General features: G+C 32.6%; 4 protein-coding genes across 4 annotated transcripts; 1 reads left to right on the forward strand and 3 right to left on the reverse strand.

Moving 5' to 3' along the window:
• Window positions 1-323: 323 nt before the first annotated feature.
• LOC114181995 (basic salivary proline-rich-like protein (DUF1421)) lies at window positions 324-4,690 on the reverse strand. The gene is made up of 3 exons (XM_028068731.2): window positions 4,228-4,690; window positions 2,584-2,862; window positions 324-1,691 (listed from the first exon to the last, which is right to left on the reverse strand). The coding sequence occupies exons 1-3, from the start codon at window positions 4,540-4,542 to the stop codon at window positions 570-572; spliced, it is 1,716 nt and encodes a 571-aa protein (XP_027924532.2). The 5' UTR covers window positions 4,543-4,690; the 3' UTR covers window positions 324-569.
• Window positions 4,691-6,816: 2,126 nt separating this feature from the next.
• Window positions 6,817-9,244, forward strand: LOC114182534 (methyl-CpG-binding domain-containing protein 7-like). Its single transcript, XM_028069424.2, has 6 exons — window positions 6,817-7,047; window positions 7,749-7,886; window positions 8,321-8,383; window positions 8,469-8,606; window positions 8,685-8,910; window positions 8,982-9,244. The coding sequence occupies exons 1-5, from the start codon at window positions 6,895-6,897 to the stop codon at window positions 8,907-8,909; spliced, it is 717 nt and encodes a 238-aa protein (XP_027925225.1). The 5' UTR covers window positions 6,817-6,894; the 3' UTR covers window position 8,910; window positions 8,982-9,244.
• Window positions 9,245-10,258: 1,014 nt separating this feature from the next.
• Window positions 10,259-13,715, reverse strand: LOC114182427 (Raffinose synthase family protein). Its single transcript, XM_028069295.2, has 5 exons — window positions 13,151-13,715; window positions 12,250-12,987; window positions 11,712-11,889; window positions 11,212-11,579; window positions 10,259-11,001 (listed from the first exon to the last, which is right to left on the reverse strand). The coding sequence occupies exons 1-5, from the start codon at window positions 13,598-13,600 to the stop codon at window positions 10,441-10,443; spliced, it is 2,295 nt and encodes a 764-aa protein (XP_027925096.1). The 5' UTR covers window positions 13,601-13,715; the 3' UTR covers window positions 10,259-10,440.
• A 5,342-nt stretch (window positions 13,716-19,057) lies between these two features.
• On the reverse strand, window positions 19,058-24,735 carry LOC114182541 (Core-2/I-branching beta-1,6-N-acetylglucosaminyltransferase family protein). Its single transcript, XM_028069432.2, has 11 exons — window positions 23,984-24,735; window positions 22,863-22,976; window positions 22,287-22,387; window positions 22,010-22,081; window positions 21,646-21,727; window positions 21,487-21,567; window positions 21,268-21,306; window positions 20,975-21,040; window positions 20,147-20,296; window positions 19,423-19,551; window positions 19,058-19,315 (listed from the first exon to the last, which is right to left on the reverse strand). Exons 1-11 carry the CDS (start codon window positions 24,218-24,220, stop codon window positions 19,292-19,294), a joined length of 1,095 nt encoding a protein of 364 aa, XP_027925233.1. The 5' UTR covers window positions 24,221-24,735; the 3' UTR covers window positions 19,058-19,291.
• Window positions 24,736-25,260: the final 525 nt, after the last annotated feature.

Consider the following 25,260-nt stretch of genomic DNA (forward strand, 5'->3'; position numbering starts at 1 on the left):
TGTAACTATAAAAAATTAATTAATTAATTATAATTGCAATTTTACTTATTTTCAAAATTAAAAACAGTGAAACATACTTACTAGATTGTTTTAACATAAAATCAGCCATCATTCACTTCCAAAAGTATCAAATAGTTTAGATTGGATTATATAACTTGTCATTAAAGTTTGAATGTTCATAGTATTGTTGGGCAAAATCTCAATTCCATACTTAGAACAATCCCTCAACATGAAACCAATCATGTCAATAGTAAAACAATAGTTTATGATCACATTAACTATCAAACGAGCTATTCTAAACGGTAATATGGCAGAACTTGAACTGTTGTAAATGATTATCGAAATCAACTTCTATTTATTGCGGATATACAAAGCAAGATGAAGATAGTCATAAATCAGAGCCAGAAAAGTAGACAAACAAGTTTAAACTTTCCAAGAAACAAGAATAGAGAAAGAAAAAAGAGTCAAAACATCCACTTTGGCACAATCCAACCACACAACAAGTCTCCTCATAAACCACCTTTCACAGCAATTGGTTCTCCTATACATGAATCAATCGTGTTATTATGCTACCGACCAAACCAACTTCGTGGGGGTTGGACTTCACCATCATTCATGAGCTTATCCAGCACTGCATTTAGGTCCACAGATTGACCATTCTCTGTCAGCTTCCGAACTGTGGCCCTCACATGGTCTCTGGGGAATCCCATAGTAGCAACTTTATCAACCACATCATCAACGGAAACCCTTCCACCAGTTCCAGCAGAACCTGAGCTACCACTCACTGCAGATGCAGTAGGGAGTGCTTGTGGGAGTATTCTAGCAGTTGGGAGCTGAGGGTAACCGCTTCCACCACTAGGAGACACTGAAGCAGTTGGCAGTTGTGGTGGTTTCAGTGCAGGATTGCCACCATACTGAGGTGGTGCGCCATAACGATACTGCTCGGCAGGGCCAGTGCCAGATAAAGAACCATATCCGGAAGAATAGCCTGAACCTGAACTGGGTCTGCCCGATGGCGGTTCATACGAGTGGGACGGTGCCCCATAGAACTGTTGAGGAGGAGGAGGGCCGGTGGGGGACTGAGATGGTGGCTGGCGGACATTGGGAGGATAAGTCTGAGGAGGATAAGGTGGTTGTTCCTCAACATGGTGCCCTAGTGGAGGTTGTTGTAGTTGAGATGGATTCATGGATGGATGTGATGGTGGCTGCTGTTGAGGAACATGAGGTGGTGGCTGAGGGTATTGGGGATGTGGGGTCTGTTGATATTGCTGATGTGGAGCTGCACCGGGCTGAGGATGCGGCGGCTGCGATAAAGGAAGTTGGTATTGCTGATTAGGTGTTTCCTGAGACTGAACAGGTGGTGGGAAATATGGATCTCTCTGAGGAGCAGCTTGGATTTGTTTTGGAGGGAATTGGTTTGGAAGTTGAAGTTGAGGGGGTGGTGGCAAACCCTGTTGTGGAGGAGCATTAGGAGGAGGAACAACAGGAATGGACTGAGGAAGATTAGCAGGGGTAGGAATCTGAGGTTGAGATTGCACGGGAGCAGGAACAGCTTGCTGCACAGGATCAGTAGTTGTGCTAGATTGAGCCTCTGATTTCTGATTCGTGTTGGACACTTGTAGCTTTGCCAATTGCAGCTGAGCTTGCATTATATCTTGCTTATCCTTGATAGTTAGGACCCCTGATTGCACCTGTGTGTTTCATATATCAAACAAAACAGGTAAGAAAAACCGTAGTAGTATGAAAATAAACTTTTGCCTTGAAACATTCATACAAAAAATCTGTTCTACTTTTCCTTTTGAGTATGAACTAACAAATTCAGTTTACTACTTTTTAATGATACTTTTCACTATTGCAGAAATGTTAAAACATCAAATTCAATCATGCGTGTAAGAGAACTCTCATGGAAGCTTAGTATTGGAGAACTGACCAAATTCACAAACATTTCAATATCATTCACTTTCCTATGTTGAAGTTGGTCTGCACAAGTAAAGATTTACAGCAAGAGTTTCACAATATAAACTCACAACAAAAACACAAAGTCAAGTGAAGTCACATCATCAAAACATGCGTGTCTATAAAGTGTGGAAAAAGCAACCTTACTAAAAGAATGGCATCACCGTTGGGAGTAAACATACCACAACTGTGAAACTATACATACAACATTGCAATCCTAATCAACTCCTATGTTCCTGCCATATTAACTGGTAAACTGGTGTTCTATTACTTAGAGGAAAAACCTGTGAACATTTAACTTTCCAAACTGCAGACAAGAGATTCTTGTGTATGAGCCACATTTTTTTTTTGTTAATGATTTTGCTATACAAGTTATCTAGGAAAATTTAGGGACAGAAAAGAAAGAACTCGAAATAAGGACCTACAACTATAATGACAGATCGTCATGATACCTGGTGTGAATATAAAAACATGACAAGATCAATTTAATAGTTGTACATGAAACTTGCTTATAGGATTAGGATACAAATATTTATGTCAACCTTTGAACTCATTCAGCATAAATAGAATGTTACTGATTATTAAGGCTAGCAGGGAACACGGGATGGAGGGTGAAAGATAAAGCACCTCTCGAAGAATATTCTCCAGTTGCCTCAATTTTCCATCAGTGCTACCATGATTATTCCCAACAGATACCTTCAAATCATCCACGGAATTTTCAAGATGGTGGGTTCTAGTTTCTAGTTGTGATAGCCGTGCACTAACACCTTCCAGTACATTAAGCATATTTTCCATATGCTTCTTCATCGTGCGATCAATCTCAGACAACATTGAAGCATCAGAAGCACTTCGGTCCTTTTCTACAATCACCTTTGCAGGTTCCAATGAATCCAGAGAACTGTAATTCTGCACAAAATAAGATACATAAAATTTGTGAAGATAAAAACCATAATAATGACAGTACAAGGAGTTATTATTCCTCCTACACAACACCACATATGAATCACTACCCTATAATTCAAATACACAAAATCTTGATAAAACAACAAAGTAAAATGGCAACTAAAACTATTAAACTGAGAGGACAACTCAAATTTGAGAATTAAATGATAAATAAACCAGTGAACCACACTATCACAGCTAACCTTCAAATACTATGCATAGTCTTCAAATAGCAGCTGCCAGCCACTCTGCCACTATCATGCTGTGCTATATTGGGCTTTAACAACTTACACATAGATAACTAATATTTGGAACCCAGTCTAGACAGCAAGTATCTTAACAGCATTAGTATTTTACAAACAGAAAACATTTTTATGAACAGAAGGCCCAATTTTCTGAGCCACACCAACATGCTATGCAATTTTGGATTGGCGTTAGCACAGTCAGCTAATTAGAATCATCAAATGATCAAATGACTTTATTTCATGTGGATAAACCTCACTTAGAATAAGTATCCAAGATCTAACCTAGTCAATTTCCACCCAGTATGTAAAATAACGCCTTAGTATGTGAAAGCATGGAATTCATGTCCATGGAATTTTATGGTAAACCAAAGCTGGAAGGCGGCATTCTGATAGAAACCACAAAAGGCCTGGACTAACTTCCAATGCTGAACCCCCAGATTTCACAAAACAAATCTTCCATTTTCTCTAAGCACTACCCAAAATGGAAATTTTGAAAACATTCAAATATGTAAAATTTTAAATTTAAAAGCAGCAAACAATAATGAAACTCTTCTCGATTGTATGCCAATACAAAGTCAACATTAGTAACAAAACATCATTAGGAAAAATTGTATTTATTGTATCGAAAACACAACTAATCCTAGAATCTATAGAGCAATTCAAATATTCAGCATAACATATCATAAGCACACAGCAAAGGAAGGACCACGTGAAAAAAAAAAAAAAAAACTACACATATCCTCCTCTAACAAATACAAGTTTGAAAGTGCGTGTCCATGATACCAGTTAAGTCATCGCATAACACAACCGAGGCAATTTACAGAAAAGAGTTAATAAAACTCAAAGGGTAAGAAACAGAAATAGCATCACAGCAGGACAAGTACAACCTCACAGATTATTACTAAACCAAACAGTAACAACTAATTTAAACCCTGATTAATCAAATACCCAGAACGAATTTTAACAAACACCCCACAAGACAACAAACAAAGATGATCCAAAACACATAATACCCAGATGAGCAAAAAGGTTAAAGACAAAAAATTTGGGGTTTGAAAGCAAAAGGGTAATTGAGAAACCTTACTTTGGAGTTGGAATCGGAGTTCCAAGGGCGTGAGAATGCAGCACCGAAATTGGGGGCAGAATCATAACTGGAAGCTGCTGTGAGAGGGCGAATCGGCTGGAAATCGTAACTGGGAACGATGTCGTCCTTGTTGATCCCATTGCCACGCGATTTTTCTTCTTCCTCTTCATCATCGTCTTCTTCACGATGATGATGATGTTGCTGCGGTGGTTCATGTTTCATGAGGTCGATGAAGTCCTTGCTGTGTTGCTGCGCAGTGGAAGATCCATGAGTGAGATCCATAATCTGCTTGTCCATAAACGGCGTTGTATTCATCGATGGAAACCAGAAACTGGCGCAAAAAACACAACACAACACAATCGATTGTAGTTTGGTTAGGTGTGAGACTCTGTTGTGTGAGTGCTTAGCATAAGCAAAAGCTTGAAAACCTCTTCAAGAATATCCTTCTTCCCTTCTGCAGTTTCACTCTTAAATAAGAATTTATTTGTTTTTCTTTCTTAATTTCTGTTCTCAATCTTTTCACTCTTTTCCTCATACAATCTCAATCTTAAAAGATTTATTTTTCTTAGTTTCTGTTTTATCTTTTTTTTCTTTTGAATCCAGATGAATTAAAAAATCATCATTAAATATGTTTAAGTAGTTAGTTTTCTTTTATTATGCAATAAAAATATTAGTTATTTATTTATTTATTTTAATATGATATTTTTATCAATATTTTTATTACTGTGTACAATTTAAAATGTGATTAAAAAATATAACAGTGGTTAAGGGTTAAATATGTTTTGGTCCCTGAAATTGTTTAAATGAAATTTGAAATTAGTTCATCTTTAAAATGTTTGACCAATTTAGTTTTACATATTTTAAAATACGTGAATTTAGTCATTTTAAACCAAATTTTGATGTTTCAAATGCATTTCATTATAGTATTTAAATTGTTTACACAGTTTGATACATTTTTGCTTTAATGTTAACTCAAATATTATAATAAAATGTGTTTAAAATCTCAAATAAACTTAACAAAACTTCCTATGAAACACTAAATACACGGATTTCGAAAGATGAGATGAATGACTAAATTGGTATAAAGTTTGAAAGAGAGACTAATTCCAAAAATTTACTGAGATTTGATGGACAAAAAACATATTTAACCCCAATTGTTAATAAATATATTTTTTCTAAGGAAATTGTTACCAAATGTTAATATAAATAAATAAATTTATCTTATCAATTTACTGATATAAAAAAAATTCTCTTTTTTGGTTTGATTTATTAATATAAAGATTTTTCTTTCTTAGTTTTTGTTTTATCTTTTCCTTTGATTCCAGGTGAATTAAAAAAATCATTTTTAAAATATTTAAGTTTAGTTTTTTGATTATGTAACAAAAGGATTAGTTTTTTTATTTTTTATTTATTTTCAATATGATATTTTTATCAAATTCTTATTCTAAGAAGTGTAGATAACATAAAAATGTGATTAAAAATATTACAGTTGGTAATAAATATACTTTTCCTAAACAAATTGCTAACGAAGATTAATATAAAAAAATTATCTGATCAATTTACTAATATACAAATTTATAACATTTAGTAGTTGAATAGATAGATTTTTTTAAAAAAATTTAAATTAAAAGGTTAATATATTTTAAATATGAGTTGTATTATAAAAAAAGAAAAATATTTAAAGGTGATACATTATAATAAACAACTTCATTAAAATTGGACAAAAATGTATAAAATTGGCCATTAAGTAATAAAGACAAATTATAAAAACTGACAGAAATATGGCAAAAGGAAAATAAGATATTAGTTTGCTATCAATTTTGTAGAAGTGATCAACATTTTAAATCGAAGTAAAATGCTGAGATGGAAGATTATGAAATATATAGTTACAGTTTTTTAAGAAAATTACTATTTATATCGAATAACGTCATATCCTCCTATCAATTTAGTCTAATTTATATATAAAATGTCATAAATATGATTGTAATATATATAAAATATAAAATGTTATATATATTATTCTTAAGATTTTGCATTTAAAAATAATAGAAATAAAAATATTTTGTTCATATCGAGTGAAAGAAATGTACTACATTAGGAGTGTGTGCGATTATGTACTATATATTACATAGTAATAAAATATTTGTTTTTCTTTCTCATCATATCATTATTATTTTTTTTATCCTCTTTGTCTATACCATCAGCTTTTGCTCTATATGAGTTGTATATGACATCCACAGAGACATTAGAAGAGGAAACAAATTTTTAAACATGTATTGTATTATAAAAGAGTGATAAATTTAACAAATATGAGAAATAAAGTGTAAAATATACAAAATTATAAATTAATGATATAGTTTATTTGTAAACACCACAAAGACAGAACATCATGATTAACTTTCAAACCTTAGAAAAAAAACTAAAACATTAAAACTATTCAATAGAAAACATTAACATTTTCTTGTTGAACAATACTCTTCGGCTTGACCTAAGAGAGTTAATTACTATTCAAGACGCGCATTGCAAACCTTTGTGTTACCGAGGTAAAAAATGTGGATATTTTTGAAAATTAAAGACACATTATGTTTGGTTAAAAGGTGAGAGTGAACAGACACAGACCAGAATACACAGTTGTTTGTTTGCATTGCAAAACAACAACAGCATACTATGTCTCGCGAAGAAGACATCCTCAACACTGTTCAAAGCGAACTCGGCCTTTCATCGGAGCTGCATGTCGGTGGTTCATCAAATTTCAAGCTTCCTGAAGGTTGGATTATGGAGGAAAAACCTCGACCCTCTAAGCCTAATCATGTTGACAAGGTACATATTCTCTTTTTCACCCATCATCAAGTATTGTTTTTTCATTCATGCATGCATGCATAATGTATCACTGTCATCTTCAGGGTTACTCTTAGGATTTGTATCTGCACAAAGCACCATAGTTAAAGATGACACTGTTTAGGAAACAATTTTGGATCTGTTTCTTTTATTATGCAGAACTCTCTCTCTCTTTCTACATTGTCATTGTCACTGCAAATAATTGTTCTGTTTTGGTCACTTTATCATGCGTATAAAGATAAATTTAGTTCCTTGAATGGATATTAGTATGACAAATTAGTTTTTGATTCTAGACTTGGGTGAATCTGAAATTTGAACTTTTCAACATTACCATTTTGTGCAAATAATGTTATTCTTGCAGGGATTGTAGGATTAATTAACATGGTGTGATATAGTTGATGAATAACCATGAGGATTTAGTATGTGGTCAAGACTTGCATTTCCAAGTTTAGGTTAAGAAAAAATCTGTTGGGGGATTTCAAAAGGGTTATGTAAAGTTCACAAAAGAAAGTTATTGTCTTTAGTAGACAAAGTTAAACCTATTCATAGGAAAGGATTTTGCTCCTTTCTCTGTTGTGTTCTTCATTTCTTTGGTTAGCACATCTGATGTTGGAAAATGGGTATTTTTTCTTTTCATGCAAGGATTTGATTGTTAATGTTTTTTTATGTTTTTATTTGATCAGTATTACTATGAACCGCATACCAGAAGGAAGTTTCGATCATTGGCATCTGTTCAGAAATATCTAGCACAAGAAGCAGGAGATCATGATATCAATGATATCACTGAGACAACTATATCAAAAGATGGAAACACAAATACTGTGAGTTCTAATTTCATATGTTGCAACTTTCTTTTATGTATTTATAGTGCAAAATGTGAGTAACATTTAGTAAGAAGATGAAATCATTCTGAATCTCCACAAAGAACCTCGGAGAGGAGAAACATTGAAACTATTGAACATTTTCATACTTATGCCTGATGTGTCACCCTAACCAATGTTTTTAATTTTTATGGTGAAATTCCTGTAACACTACTTTTCTTTCACAATTTTCCTTTGAAAATTTTAACTTGTAATAACAGATTTTGTTTTTCTTGATTTGAGGATGCAACATAAAAGGATTAGTTATGTCAAATGTGCACCTACTTTATGTGCTGTTTTGTTCTACAATGTACCTAATACAACTGCAAAGAAATTGAGGAGTTGTTGTGGCTTAAAGTACTCTCTATTTTGATTCAAAGTTATATTTTCTGCAGAATTATACCGAGCCAGGAGAAGGAAAACAATTGGAAGAAAAACCAAGTACAGCAATACCGAAGGTGCAAAATCCAACCAACAAGTAACTTTTGATTACAACGTATATCTACACGGTTTATCAAAATCTTATCTATGTTTTCTATTCAGTTTGCAGTGGAACCAGAAGTGAAAATTGTTCGTGGTATAAGAAGTTCTAGAAACCGTTCTCATAAACCTTCTTCTTCACTATCACAAGAAGAAATAATCATTCCAAAGCCCTGCAAACACTCTAATCAATATCCTGCAGTGAGTTTCAAAACTATAGACTTTATAGCATTAAAAATACTGATGATGCTTTTAATGTAAATAGCTGAATGTTTTCAGAAAAAACATGTGAAGCTGGATAATCAGAAAAAACCCAACTCTGAGAAGAGTAACAGAGCTCCGGTGCATAACCTAACTGGTCCACCACCAGAAAAAGTGAGCTGGGTTCTGTCTGGTGCAGATGGCTTTTGGAACCCTTTTGTTGATGGTTTGGCTGTGCCAGAAGCTGAAAGGCTAAGATGGTCTGAAGCATTTGTACAAACCATCTATGATAAGGGAAACTAAGGTAAGTTCCATATAATTAATACTTCAATTCAAGTTTTTCAGTCACTAGTTGATTTTCATTTGATTTTGCAGGTTGGATGAAGATGAGGATCTTCCTTAGTTGAGAATGGATAATGGAATTATGTGCACCTTAAAATTTATGCAGATATTATTCTATTTTAGTATATGCCTTAAAATTTATGCAGACATTGTTCTATTTTAGTATGTGCAGACAGATGTTAAGAAGTGTAATGATGTAGTTTGTATCTTAAGTTATGTTTGGATCACACATGGAAGCAACTTCTAAACTGGGTTATGATTGAGGTTTTTGAATCTTCATTTCATTTTAATCTTAAGACTGTGTCTATTGGTCTATCCTATATGCATGTTGACATTGACAACTTTTGCACTAAGAAACTTGTTTTATCAGTACCACGTTACGTACATATGCATAACTTGTATTATGGTCTTGTTATATGTTTATATACTGTGTTTTTCTTTGGCAATTCACTCTAATTTTCATTCTAATATCTGAAATTCATGACTTTATATAAGAACACATTGAAAGATAAGAACACATAGTTGAAGACATATTTTCTCTCATTGAATTTTAGTTCATGATTAGTTTGCTTATACAATTATATTTCAAGATTTTCTTTTCAGTTTCCCTTTTACTATATTTGAATAAAAGAAAGAAGGTAGAAAAAGTAGTTCCTTTTAGAATTTGGGAAAAATAATTTGAAAAGATGAGAGAGAGTGACTTATTGGAGTGAGACTTTATAACATATATATTTCCTGTATGGTAGTATAAGTCACCACAAAGTAATTTTCCTTGCTTTGGTGTTTTCTTTCACTATCATTCTTCTTAAAATCATTTCATTTTCACTTGTTTTTGTTTTACTTAATAGCAATTTCTAATTTTTATAATCGTGATAAGAAATCAATATTTTTCTTCAATCTATTTTTGGTTCAATATGATTCTTATATATGTTTGCCCTGTAATTTCTACAATCTTCTCATATGGCAAAAGTCCAAAAGAAAATTTGAGTTGATGCAAAGTGAACAATATATATTTTTCAAATGTTTCCTGAAATTAACTTCTAAACCAGCAGAGGCTATAGTGGATATATTCTGCATTATAAAAACTCCATCCAATTAGTTAAACATATTATAGTGTAAAAGTTTTTCACACAACTACTAAATCATGTGTTTCTAGCTACCACATCATTAAAAGTGTTTGCTGATACGATCAAACTCTTCCAAATCTCAAAGCACAAGATTGGATTATAGTTAATACCTATTCAACAGTGGAAAATGGTTGATTATTGGAAGATAAAAGCGCAAAAGTGCATGAAGGAGAAACAAAGGTATGATCAAGAGAAAATGAAGTAGATATTTATTAAATTATCAGACCAATGTATTGCTCCCATAAGAAGCATTGGGGAAAAACTATAAAAGCAAGTTATGAAACATTCTAACAAGGGATAAAAGGCCCCTTGACATCGATTACTGTGAACAACAATTCAAAAAATAAAAAAAATCACTCCCTAGCTCAGAATGCAAACTGAACAGTGGACAATCTTGAAGAAGTCCATGGCACTTCAATTTTGACCATGGATCCTTCATATTCAAAATCAACTTCTTTTCCATCAATTCTGCAAGTGCTTGGTCTCTCTGAAGCATAGACCCTCATCTCCCCAGTGCCTCTTACTCCAACTTCCACCAAATTTTGAGCATCATCAAAAGACAGGGACTGGACTGCTCCACCGGTGTTCAGCATATTCACCAAACCGATAGGAGCAAACTTCACGGACTTGCCAGAAAAGACAGTCACAGGGGAAACTGTTATAAGCTCAAAATTGAATGGCTCCAAGGAAATCTCTTCACTGTCAGAAGGTGCTGAGAGGATGAGTTTCTTGGCTTGGCTGAAATACAAGGCGAAAAGCTCCACCCCTTCAATGGAAATTGGGTTGCTTCCACTATCCCACTCAATGTCTTTCGGATTGGTCTTGGTTGATACCTTGTGAGAAAACTCAGCAGCACATTTGTTGGACCTAGACTCACGGAACCAGCCCCCTCCTTGGCAATTAAACACCCCAAGAACTCCAGTGTACTGTATCAAAAGGAAAAAATGCATCAGATCATTAGTTGCAGAAAGATGAATCCTTCATTGATACCGTTGCACTGTTCTTACTAAACACATACTTTTGAATATACTGTATCTTGTATCGTAGATTAATTTTTTTCAACAAATAATGAATAAGATTAGACTTTGGAAAGGAAAGGATGAATTGAATGATGAGATTTAAGGAGGGTATTTAACCTTGTTCAGATTCCATATTTTGAGCATTGTTTTGCCATCATGGAGAGGATCAGCGAAGAGACAATCCCGGGTTGGGAGTGCATAGTACTGACACCTGAGGATGGAGCCATCGGGCAAGACCAGGGTCTTGAGCAACTCAAAGTTGTGGTTCCCAACTTTGTCACTGATGTAAATGGGGCCACCAGATATGGCTCTTGAAGCTGCATGGAAAGCAGCACAAGGGTGAGTAGATTGGAACATGTCCCAATCTGGTTGAATGAAGTTCCCCATCCACAAGCTGTTGTAGGCACAGTGCACCATGTGACACCCTTGTAGCCAATAAGTACCATTTGGATCACCATAAGGGTCAGTGCACCAGAAATCATCCCCTGATTCAATCCAAATCATGAACACACATAAGATCAAAGAAACTAAACTAAGCAAAACCAACCCCAGAAGGTTCCTTTCTAAAAGAATACACATAATTTTGTTATGTTGTGTTCTTAGGAAAGAATACATACCAACACGACCAAGGGATATTGCTTCAGTTCCCAGCAACATGAAATCGTTGCAATGCTCCATGCTGGCAATGACACCATTTCCTTTGAAATGTTTTCTCACTGAAGCTGTTAGAGCTTTGTAATATGCTTTTGCCATATCCACTCGCCCTCCATATTTCTCACATATCATTTCCAGCAACTGTTTTACAAATTCAGTGCATCACAAGTGAAAATCCACACAAAGATAACAAACAAATAGGAAGCAAAAGCTTAAACAAAGGTAATTTGCATTTTACAAGAAACAGGGTTCAACATTAAGTAGAAAATTGTTGAATTTAAAAAACATACGCAAAACTCGAAGGGTAAAAGTTTCAATTTAAAAAGAAATAACGTACCGACCCGAAATTCGTGCTGACATATAAATTATAGTGCTATTCTATTTTTTTTTACTCCACCAAAATTAAGATTTTTTCATTAAAAAATGTATATTTTTAAAATAAAAAACGAAAAAGGAAAGGTTGGAAGGAAATTTAAGAGTGTAGTGAAGAAAAGGACTTACATGGATGACATCGACTTTGACCCCATCAATCCCCGCACGCTCCAGATGCGCGTGAAGCCCCTCGTACATTTCCGCCACCGTCTCCGGCGGCACCACGCCGACTCCGTTCTCCACTATCTTATCCACGGCGAGGTCCTCCATCGTCAACTTCAACCCCTCCGACAGCACCGGCTTCTCCACCGCCGCCTCAGCCATCCCCGCCACCCCGGGCCTGAGTCCTCCCCAGTAGCCACAGAGCGCGTGCCACACGTAAACATACTCAACCGTCGCAAACGCCTCCTTCAACTCCCTCACAAACCCACCCAACCCTTCTCCGTTCCGGTAATCCCTGAACTTGTAATTCTCCTCGTAACTGATCAACCTGCATGGCATCTGTTCTCCGGCCACCGTCTGGTTCATCCCCTCCTTCTCCGGCTCCGCGTCGTGGCTGATGCACTGCCATCCGTCGTCGATCAGAACAAACCCCGGCGGACAACCGCCGTCAACCAGCCCCTTCACGCCGTTCTTGACGCCGTCAGGGTGCACCGTCAGGTAAAACGCGTCCCACGTGCACCAACCGAACTTGTCCACGATTCCTGGAACGGTTTTCTCTTCCAGAAGATTGAAGCTCCCCAAGTGCGCCCTCACCACGCGCGTCGCTTCCTTCACCAACGTGAACGGGTTATCCCCTGCATGCACGTACACCACACTCTCGTACGTCGACCCCGTCACGTGCCTCGACCCACTCTCCACGCACACCTTTCAAAAATCCAATTAATTAAAAACTATAATATTTCCAACAATTCACACGTTTTCTTTTTCCTTACCAATTCAAGAGTAAATAAAAAAATTACTAGTATAATATATTTATTCATGATTCATAATTGTGATGCAAATTTAAAGTAGAAGGTAAAATATTTACCGAAATATTATCATCTGAACCGGGTTGGAGGGAGGCACGGAATGGGCCTTCAACGATGGGGAGAAAGAGAACATAAGGGCGGTCTGAACCGGACTGAAGCATGAGAAACTGAGTTTCGGTTTCGAGGTCGCGACCGTTGGAACCGGTCCAGAGAGTGGTCCACCAGACCTTGAACCGGAAGATGGAGGAGAAGTTGATGTTTTTGAGTTGCCCTAAGGGTGCCACGTGGCGAGAATCGAGAGAGGGAGCGTGGAAACCGAGGAAACAACCTGTGGTGTGAGTGTCGTAGGTACATGGTGTGAGGGTTATGTTTTGAGGCACTTGGGAGAGGATGGTGTGACCCTTAACTTTTAGGGTAGAGTTGGAGAGGGTGAAGAGTGAAGGGTTGAAGCCATTAACATGCTTTGTGATGGAAGAAGAAGCTAAGGGTTTGTTCAAGCTTGGAGTCATTGTGAGAGTGAGAAATTAACAATGGAAGAATGGAAGAAGAAGAAGAAGAAACACAATGAAGAAAAAAATGTGTTTGATTTGTGATATGTGGTTTGGTTTGGTTCGATGATGTTTGTAAGAACCATTTACACATATTTATAGAGGTGGCATGAACATGAAGGTGGGGTCCACATGAAGGTTGGTTTTGAAATAGAATCATGGTTTTGGTGAGTTTTCTTTCTTTTGTTTATTTAATTTATTTAATTAGTATTTTTCTTTTTTGATGTAATTTTAATAAGTTAAAACATGATTTGAAAATATTTGTTAATTAAGTTAGAGTTTAAATATATGTATAATTTAATGTTTGATTTTGTCGAGGTGTTTGGAGTATGTGGCAAATCACATTAAATACAAAAAAAAAAGATAAGGAGTTGTTGGAATAGTCCAAATCACATATCCAAACACGATTTCAATGCCAAAACTACTTCAACTACGTATAATTTTGAGATTAAAATATAATTTTGTGCAATTTGATGAAATTATATTCATTTTTAATGTTGGAATATAGGTCTTGAATAAATTATTTAAAAGAATATTGAGAAAATAGAAAATCTCTAATCACGATTTTTCAAAGCAGTTATTACCGGAATGAGGTTGTCTTTCAATAATTATATATATTACGTTTTTTATGATGATAAAACATACTGAATACTCTGTTGTATAACTATTATTCCAATGAAAAACAATAACTAAAACGTAAAAAGTAAAATCATAATAAAACATGTATATATAATTGCCTTCTTCATATTTGTCCATAAAAAAATTGAACTATCTATTGTGTATCTTTTTTCACTTGTCTTATTTTTATTTGTTTGAACATGTATACATATATAATGCTATAATTACTTATAAAACAATTAAGTTATTATTATTTATCATTTATTTTAATAAATAAGAATAATTATCATAATTTTATGTGTAGTTGTTTTAAAATGTATACAAATAAAAAAAGCTATGAGGGTATACCCTTTTTATTAGTTATTATAGATACAAAAAGTTAGTATTTATTTTAATAAATAAAAACCGTTGTTACAATTTTAAAGATAATTGTGCAAATAGAAAACAAATATCTCTCTATTAATTGATATATTATATGTATTAATAATAATTGAAAATTTAAAATATTAACTCAATTATCAAATCATTATCGTAAGATCAAGAACATCCAAATAAACAAAAGCACGTGAAATAAATTTGTGGCTGATTGTCCTTAACAAAATACTTCCGGTAAACATAAGAAAACCCAAAAATACATGATTTTCCATTTTTATGGATTATTTCTTCTAACTTTTTTTTTTGGAATTTAAGAAGAAATATTTTAATCATCTGCTCACACTAATATTATCAGTAAAAAAGTAGTCAAGGTTATGAAAAAAATGATTTCAGATTATATAAAAAGAGAATATTATATGATCCAAGTAGGGTCCTAATTTTTTTTATCAATTTTTTTTTTCTTTTCATATTCTTTTACGTCTTTAGACCTTTCTTTTTCTTTACATAATTTTGTGAGACCCTAACTTGTTGGCAGAATTTGTGGAAAAGACTTGTACCGACAAAACGCCACGTGTACACAACATGGGTCCACCTAAACCGACATTCAACACGCAATTGTTGCTTTCAATATAAATAAAATAGCAAAATATATTTGACACGTGGACAGTTACAATTTTTTAATGTCGTCAGTAATTAATATATAACATTTTTCTTTCTAATAATTAATATATTAATATATATATATATATATATTAAAAAAACTCTCTTAAAATTAAATATATTTATATATTGTTGAAAGGAATAAAATAAGTATTATTGATATTCAAGATCAATGTATCTAAGTTTTGTTCAAATATAAAATGCGAATGATTATTTTTATACCTCATCATAATAAGAATTTAAAATGCATTTATGTATTCAAAATCATGTCAAACCAATCAATCTTAAGTTGTGCAATTTTCATTAGGTAAATCACTTGAAACATGCATCTAAAATTAAATTGTGCAATTTTCATGCATGAATGCGTAAATGATGTAAATTAATTTAATTAATGGAGTATTATCAGAAAATCAAGGATGATATCATGTGAATAGATAATGATATTTTAACCTACTTTCTTTGACTCACTTTTAACTCATTACTTCAGTCACCATAAATCATTTATTTTGATTCTTTTAAATGATGTGATATGATGATATAGTGATTATTAAAATAGTAGATTAAAAGTGAGTACAAAAATGAGTTAAATTATTATTATCTCATGTGAATATGAGACACTGTTTTCACCCTAATTTACAATAATATAGGATAATAATATTTTAACTCATATTATTTGACCTACTTTTAATCAATTATTTTATTACTATTAAATCATTTATTTTAATTATTTTTAATAATGTGATATGATGATTTAAAATATGAATTAAAAATAGATTAAAAAGATGAATTAAAATACCATAATTCAATAATATATTGATTTTGAATAGAAAAAGATATATAGTGTGGATTTTTATAAGGAAGGATCATAAGGGTACGTGGCAATGAGAATGAGAGGTTAGTTGGTGACCGTTGGGGTACGTTAGGAACAGTTGGGACACATGTCATTTCAATATTCGGATAGGATAAAACAGTTGTGGATATTTGAGTGTCGGTGGGAAAAGTTGCATAAACCGAAGACAATGATGTTTTAGCATTAAAAGAGTATTTAATTAGAAATTGAAGAATATGTCAGAAGATGAAATATAGAAAATAATTTTATTCAAGTGAACATTAAAAAGAAAAAAAGACTTTAATATTGTCCTTGAAAGAGGCTACAATATAGTATTTGGCAGTTAAAGCCTTATATTGCGTGTTCCCTTTTTCTTATATTCTACCAAGTGAAACGTGGCATGAATTAGATTAACTATTATTTTTAATTATTTTTAATTTATTTTTAATCCTAGTTGAAGGTATCTTGGTAAATGACATATAGTATATTCTGTTGTAAAATAAGGTAAGGTTTAGTTTAGATAGATAGAAATGGTGACCAATTCAGAAAAACTCTATGATGATTTTTCTATGAATGTGACATGAAAAAAGGATGGTGCAATAAGAAATAATCTCGAGATTTTTTGGTGCTACCACCATTTTGCTTTTGGTAGATTGTTGACAACTTGGCGGTGGCTATTTCCTTCTACACCCCATAATTTCTATGTATACCACATAGAGGTTGTTAAAAGCCCAAACCATTTCTTTTGCCACCATCAGTCCCTTGTTAAATGTGTCATATCATAAATGGATTAAAAAATAGAATATTTTGGATTTGTATAATTAAAAAAATACTTTATTAGGGTTATATAGCTTGAAAAGAATTTTGAATTATACAATTAAATATATTTTTTTTATAAAAAAGTAATTTTTAAATTGTGAAATATATAATTTTTCTTTTCATGTAATGATATGAAATCGAAATAAGTTTTGAATTACTCGATTCAAAAGTTAACAGAATTTACGGCACAATTCATTCTTCCGCACACATCTCAAACCCTAAAACCCTACATAGCCCTATATTAAGCGAGTTGGTGTTGTATCCTACACAATTTAAGTATAATAACAATTATATTATTTATTTTTTTAATCAAATTATTAAATAAAATAAATAACCAACTTGTGTTTACTACAAACAGGTCTCAAACTAGTTTAAAAGTTCAAAAAACTTACAAAATTATAATTCAAGAATTTTTTATACTATAAATAAATTTTAAGTTGCATAATCAAAAGGTCATAATCCAATAATAAATTGAGAATTTTTATATTTATAATAAAATGAGAATTTTTATATTTATGGAAGTGAAGGAAAAAAAATATACGAGCACAAAAGGAATATACCAAATTTTGGTACATCGATTAGATAAGTTTTGTAATATATATTAAATGAGTTTGTTCATATGTATACCAAAAAACCTTATACGTGTCATTCCCTACATTGATTAGATAAGTATAAGAAAACACATTAGACAACCTTATCTATATGCTTATTAGATTAATATAGCAGCACACATTAGACGAGTCTATAATTATACTAATTAAACGAGTTTTGTTATATATATTAGATAAATTTGTCATACACTGATTAAACTCATGTAACAATATATATTAGACAAGTTTTTTTATACATTGATTAGACGAATATATTAATATACATTACACAAGTCTATCAATCAACTGATTAGATGAGTCTTGCAATACACATTAGACAACTTTGTCTATACATTGAGTACATGAGTCTAACAATACACATTAGACGAATATGTTCATACACTAAATATATAAGTCTAATAACACATATTAAACAAGTATGTTCATAAACTAATTAAACGATTTTAATAATAGGCATTATATGAGCCTATTAATACATAGTTTAGATGAGTCTATTAATACACAATAGACGACTTTGTCTATTCACTGATTAGACGAGTCTTGCAATACATATTAAATGAGTTTTTCCAAACACTGAATATATAAATCTAAGGATACACAGTAGAAAAGTCTGTCCATATACTAATTAAACATATATAACAAAAACATTAAACCAGTCACTTGATACATTGATTAGACAGTACACAAAATATGACTTCATTCACACATTGATTAGACGAGTCTAGCAACGCACATTAGTCAAGTCTATCTATACACATTAGACGAGTCTATCTACACACAAATTAGATGAGTCTATCCATATTAAACAAGTCATTTTATACATTAATTAGATGAGTCTAAAAATACATATTAGAGTAGTTTATCCATAAAGTTATTAAAAGTTTAACAATACACATTAAACAAATCTTTTCATATATGGATTAGACAAATCTAACAATATATATTAGATGAATTTGTCTATACATGGATTAAACAAATTTAGCAATATATATTAGACGAATATAATCATATATAAATTCGACAAGTCTATTAATACAACATAATTATATTATTTATTTTGTTAGTCAAAGTATTAAATAAAAAAATAATAATCAACAACATGTGTGTACACATATGTCTCAAACGAGTTCGAAAGTTAAAATAACTTACAGATTCAAAAAATAAATTTTAACTTACATAATCAAAAAGTAATTTTCTTAGAATAAAATGAGAATTTCATATTTATGGAGGTGAACAAAAAATATACGGGCACAAAACGAAGTTCCCCTTGAAGGTTTTTTTTTTTTTTTTTTTATCACCCTTCAAAAATTACTCTGCATGTTTACTTTTATTTAATGAAAAAGAGAAAACAGTGTTGTATATAAAATTTTGTTATATCGAAAACAAATGAGAACCAAATACAAACTAAAATTATTTGATTCAGTGGTACAATATGTCCATGTACATCACTTAAAAAATAGAAAATAAAAATATTTGGTTAAAAATAAATAAAAAAAAGGAGGCAGATACAGAACTAATGCATTTATTTAAAAATTAAAAGTATGAAATTATAAAACAGATAAAAAAGAAAATTGGTGTGTCTCTGACAAGGACACAGGCACTCTTAAATTTGTAAATATACATTATGGTAGCAAAAAACCTCTTCAACTGCTTCTACTTCACTCTTTTTCTCCCTCTTATTTGTTTTGCTAAGTGTACTTTTGGCTTGTATCAGTCTCTTGCAATGAGCACTTTGGTCTCTTAATTGAACTCTCCCAGACCAGACTGTAAAATTAAAAAGAAAAAAGAAGCAGAAAAATAATTAACAAGCTAGACTTGTAAAACCTACATAGAAGAAATTCGAAAAAACCCTAAAAAATGTTTGAACTTACCAAATCAAGAAGCCTTAAAGCAGCAGTTCGAGTAAATTTTCTTGCAAAAAGGAAGCAAGTTGATGCTTTACCCTTGCTGCTGCACCATTCTCTTCGGTATTCTGTTTCGTAGTAAATATTATCTATGTCCTGAAAACAAATAATCAAACTTTGTTTGCACACATTTTCTTTCATGGAAGTAGTGTAAATGCACTTTATATGTTTGTCTCAAACTGAGACAAATATGGTTACCTGTTAGGTTTACAGAGGAGGTTTCACCGGAAAAAACAAACACCAATGAGATCTGAGTCCAACCACATAAAACATTGACACCACTCTCAACCCAAAACCTTAAGGCAATGAATTTATGAGTCTTTATCCTTATATAGTGCTCTACTTTCTTATTTTTATCCAATATTTTTATCCAATGTGGGACTTAGACTCACACTTGAATTCCTAACATTACCTACCCAATCCAGATTATCTACTGGTTTTTTAGTGTTTGCTGAGCATTAAAAATACACTAGGTTGGTACTTTTAAAATCTTTTTAATATATTTTAAAATTTCAAAATCAATAGTCATAAGTATATTTTGAAAACAACACATAGAAACCGAACCCAGCAAAGAATCCAAATTTCACTGAGAATTTTGTATCTGATAAGGAGGCAAAATCAAGATGCATGAAAGTGATGATCATGGAATGGAAGTAGATTCAAAAGGGAGATTTTGCAGTAAAGATGAAACCTTAATAAATTTTAGAAGCATAGGCGTAGCATCTGAGTACTTGTAAGTCACTGGATGCCATCCGCGGCGCTCATGATCCCTCGAGTTGGAAATATCCCAAGCAGTGTGTGTCAATGATCTTCGTGTGATTTCGGCTTCAAGGTCCTTTTGCTACATTTTGGGAATGCAAAAACACTCAAGTAAATCGGAACTAACACTGTGATCACATTGAAATACTTGTAATGAAAAAAAAGAGAGCCTTGTAATAGTTTAAATTAGAAGTCACAAGCATCAATTTCTTTAACCATCTGTTTTTCAGTGTGATGCTTGTTATTCAACTTCAAATAAATGCAGTAATGTAAATTTGTAACTAATTCACTTTTTGAAACATCTAGAAACAGTGCAGACAATCATCATACCAGTTTCTCTGTCACTCAAATCATACAAATGCAGGACCCAAAAAGGTATACAAAATTAGTGTTTTCTTAACATCAGTTTTTCAGCATAATAATTTATGCCATAGCAAGTTGTTCAACTAAAAGTGTGATTGACACTGGAATACATAGGATATATACAAGTTTAGATTCTCTGCTGGTTTTTTGGTACTATCATCTGCTGAACATTTAAAATACATTGATATTGGTATATCAAAATTCGTTTTAATATATTTTAAAACATCAAAATCAATGTTCATCAATGTATTTTGAAGGCACAACAGAAGAACAGCACAAAAAACTAGCAGAGAATCCAAATTCGATAAATACTGTCATTTTTAAGTGAATCATAACAATTCTTGTTTCCAAGACAGACACAAAAAGAGTGCACGTGGGAAAAGAAAAGGGTCCTTACAGCCAGTAGTGTCTGAACATAGTGTTCATCTGGTATGCAATTATGGATCTTGGATGTGTCAGCAGGCTGCATGAAGGAAAAAATTATAATTAATTAGTTGTTAGTTCATATAATTTACTAGAACCTAATTGACATCACATATCAGTTCACAATCAAATGTGGAATTACTCCATAAGAAGAAAATGATTTCAATAAAGAAAAAAGGAGACTGATTGAAGCTAATATAGTAAAAAGAAGAAGAAAAAGGAACATCTAATAATTTTTAAATGCATAATGTCATGTAGAGAACTTACAATGTAATGATCCCTCCAAAATTCTGGCAGTGGTTTTTTCTGCATTATTAAGAGAAATGAAAAAGAAACAGATAAAGTTGTGAGCATGAAAGAACAAGAAAGGAGAGTGGCTTGAATACTAAAAAGAAGATCCATTATTGATGTGTAAGTCCAACATTTCAAAAGAAGTATGCAATAGCAATCATAAAAGACACTATAATTGACCTTGTCACCCATTACCTTGCAATATTTTTGAAACATTGGAAACACAGTTTCATCTTCCACTACAACCTTGGCATGCTTTCTGGTAAGAACAGCCCACTGCAGAAGAATATATAAATAAGACATATCTTTTCAGAATTAAGTTATAGCAAACTAAGAGCTACACAAGACCTTTACCTGAGATCCTTTCCTCCAGTTATAGACAGGAATAACAGGATCCATTTTTGGATTATAACGGCCTTCTTTCGTGTCAGCAAAGCTGTTCATATGTTAATGCAAAAAACAGTTAAGTTGTTGGCAAATAAATTCCCAAGTTTAACAAAAAGTTCCCATTTCAGCAAATTTAACCTCTCAAAATTTGTTGTATGAGGAATTGTACTTTTACACCAATAGTGTCGCTAACTTCACTCAGTGGTATAATTTAAAAAGAAAATTGAGATTTCAGTTTTAAGTCATGGAATGATACAAATTGAAAGAAAGAAAAAGGGTAACATTACAGACCAATCTGCAGAATATGCATAAGGCAAGTGTGTATCCTCACCTGTCCACAAAACTAGTTGATGCTGACATGATGTAGTCATAAGTGTAAGTGAAGTTGTATAAAGGTATACAGCTGCAAAGAAATCAATCAACTGAAATATAGTAAGGTGCTAGGCTCAAGCATGGAGAAACATCAATGTCATTTATTCTATCAAATAATTAAGAAAACTGAAGAAAATCATACTTTCAAAATTGTGAGCAAGTGCTGAGTAGTTATAGTGATATGCAAAAGTATAAGGACTAAAACTTTATAGCTGTTAACAAATTTATACCCTCACCTATCTGAGAGGAAAACAAAGCGTTCATTTAAAGGATCGCTTAGTGCGTGTCTTAGTAAAACGCGCTCGGCCTCTATCATGCTTGCTTCTCCCCACTCAATCTGGAAATAGATCCACATAAACTAAATAAATACCATGAAGCTGATATGCATAACAAAATGCTATTGCATTGCACCTTTTTACCACTATTTTCTGACAAATTTAGACAGCATAGTAGAATTGAAAACAATAGTTCAAAGTTTACTATTAGAGAAACAACTTAAAACAGGATATACCTAAGATTTTTCAGACAAAATGAGATTGCAACTTTGTAACTACTATTTTCTGACAAATTACATACAATTTGGTAAAATTGAATAAACTAATTCACATTTCACAATTTGGTAAAATTGGCTACACAAACTAATAAAAGCATTTTCATAACACAAAAAGAACTGTTGTTGCAGCATAAGCGGGGGGTAAGTTACACCAAGTCAAGTGAGATTCCTTACCAATATGAACACCCCATAACAGATCACACAGGAAGTGGATTTATAAACAAAAATATTCTGTTGAAAAAAAAAAAAAAAGACTAACCTGTACACTATTATTAACTTGTCGATTCAAAAAATAAGGTGATTTAGTTGTTACTTTGTTGAGAAGAAACCCTGGTCTGCAGTGAACAAAAATTGAGAATTTGCTATCACCTCCCTGAAGAAATGGAACAAATGTTTCAGTAGGCATTACAGCGCCTCAATAGTGAACAAAAAGCACTTTAAGGAATGAAAACAATGTTGGTCATCCATTGCATTTCAAAACAAGAAATGGAAGATGAAGAAATTCACATCCATTATGAACACTTATAAATCAGGAGGGTCCATTAGCATCTTCAAATGCAAACTAGCACTGATATTTGATATTGAAATGCTGGTATGAACAGAAAGGAAAAATAACCAGCACTAGTTTTACTAACAGTGCATTCAAGTAACACAAACAATATACCATGAATAAAGCATCTCCTAATGATAATCAGGTAGCAATTCAAAGTGTCTCAAGCTCTAAATTGGACCAAAATAAACACAGATTCTATTTAATCATTAAGCACTAAACTAACCACAATATTGGTGTACCTCACTTTAGCCTATAAACCTCCTATCACTTAAAGGCTCTACCTCCTTCACACAAAGATTTGAATTTAAATTCTTTACACTGTACATTATCAACAAATAAAAAAAAATCATCATTTGTGTTATTTTTTAAATAGTTATAGTAAAAACCAACATACTCTTTTATGGGCATGGTATATGGAAAGAAAAAACAGATATAAACTCATTCAATTTAATCAGGATTTTTTTAACCTCAGCATTATATATTTTTCTTTAAGGAGAAGGCCAGAATTGTAAGTTCCAAATGTAAGCAAAACTTATTGTTTTCCCAAAATTTGAGATTAACTTATTATGGAATGACAAATATTAACTGATAGCAATTTGTTTCAATCCAAGACATAAACAAAAATAAAGAGAAATATAAAAATAACTAAACTCTGTGATTCAAAGCTGTATTAACATTGATATCTAATAACTATACTCATTTGTGCTGCTCTATCTGAAAAATATCAAACATGTCAGCTATAAAATAATAATGACTGATAAAAGTAGTTGCCTTATTTATTTCCATGATATAGAAGTCAATAACAACTAAAAGAGAAAAGAAGGTACCCTAAAGAATGCATCCCAAACCATTTCCAAAGGTAGCCTGTTCCGTGCAATGAAGAGAAACGCAATCTTGGGGCGCTGAACCTCGGGCTCAGAAACAAAATGGCGTTGCAATGAAACCAACCCCACAACATGATTGTAACGTGTCTGCATAAACAAGAAACTCCCAAAACAGAACACCACAAAGATCGAAGCAAAAAGCTTCTTCTTCCACCTCTGCTGAATCACCTTACGCTTCATATTCTATCTATCTTCGCCCCCCCTTTTAGCAGCTAAAACTGACCTACCATTTCAAACTTCTTCAGCAGCTGAATCACACCCTAAAAAACGAAACTTTGACCATCACTTGGATCTTGCAGGACTCAAAGCCAGAAGATCCAACCAGATCCATGGCAACCCAATAACCACAAAACCCAGAAAGAATGAACTTGACCAAGCTCGTGAAAAGAGGAAAAAACTACACTGACCCAGAAATCAATACAGAGCAACTAACAGTGGTAGAAAAAAAGAAAAAAGCAATGTGTTTTGTTTTGCTTGTGAGGTTATGAACAGAAAAAAAAAACTTATAGATTCTCTCGCCAGAGAATTGTTACTTGGAAATGAAACTGAGAAATGAAGAGGATTTAGAGAAAGAGTAATGGAGTGTGTGTTAAGACTTAAGAGTGAAAAGTTTGTTGGTTAGTGGTTATTATTAATTTGGGTTTGAAAAAGTGAAGAGTGTCTCCTTGTTCTTGTGTTGTAAAGGTGCTACTTCTTTTTCAAGTTGCGTGTGAATCTGGATAACAGAATACTATGATTGGGATATGAGAGTTCTATAAAAAAACACACAAAAACCAAAACTCTTTTTTCTGTAATGTTGAAGCCTTTCAGTGTCCTGTTTCTTTTTTTGGTTATCAAAGAATGCAAGAAACTTAGTTACTATTTCAATGGAAGAATGTAAGAAAACACAAACAAAACCAACTCAAGAAGAACCGTTTTAATATTAGATTTTCTTTAATCATTAAAGTGGTGTTAAAACTACATTACTTTAAATGAATTAAAGATATTTTAAAACAACATCTAAAACTTTAATTCTACTATAATTATTTTTTGTGAATAAACTGCTTTCAAGGTTTATATTAATAACCATAATAATTGAATTAAAATTAGTTGACTCGTGATATTTTATGTTGTGTTCACAAAATGTCAAAAACGTTGAGAGTAGGTGTTAGATGGATAATTACACCACACCAAATGGAGGTTGTTTGTAACCAACTAATGATACCAAATTTGATGAAGTG

This window comes from Vigna unguiculata, chromosome 4 (assembly GCF_037176805.1).
Source record: "Vigna unguiculata cultivar grain cowpea cultivar isolate G323 ecotype 2 chromosome 4, ASM3717680v1, whole genome shotgun sequence".
NCBI lineage: Eukaryota > Viridiplantae > Streptophyta > Magnoliopsida > Fabales > Fabaceae > Vigna > Vigna unguiculata.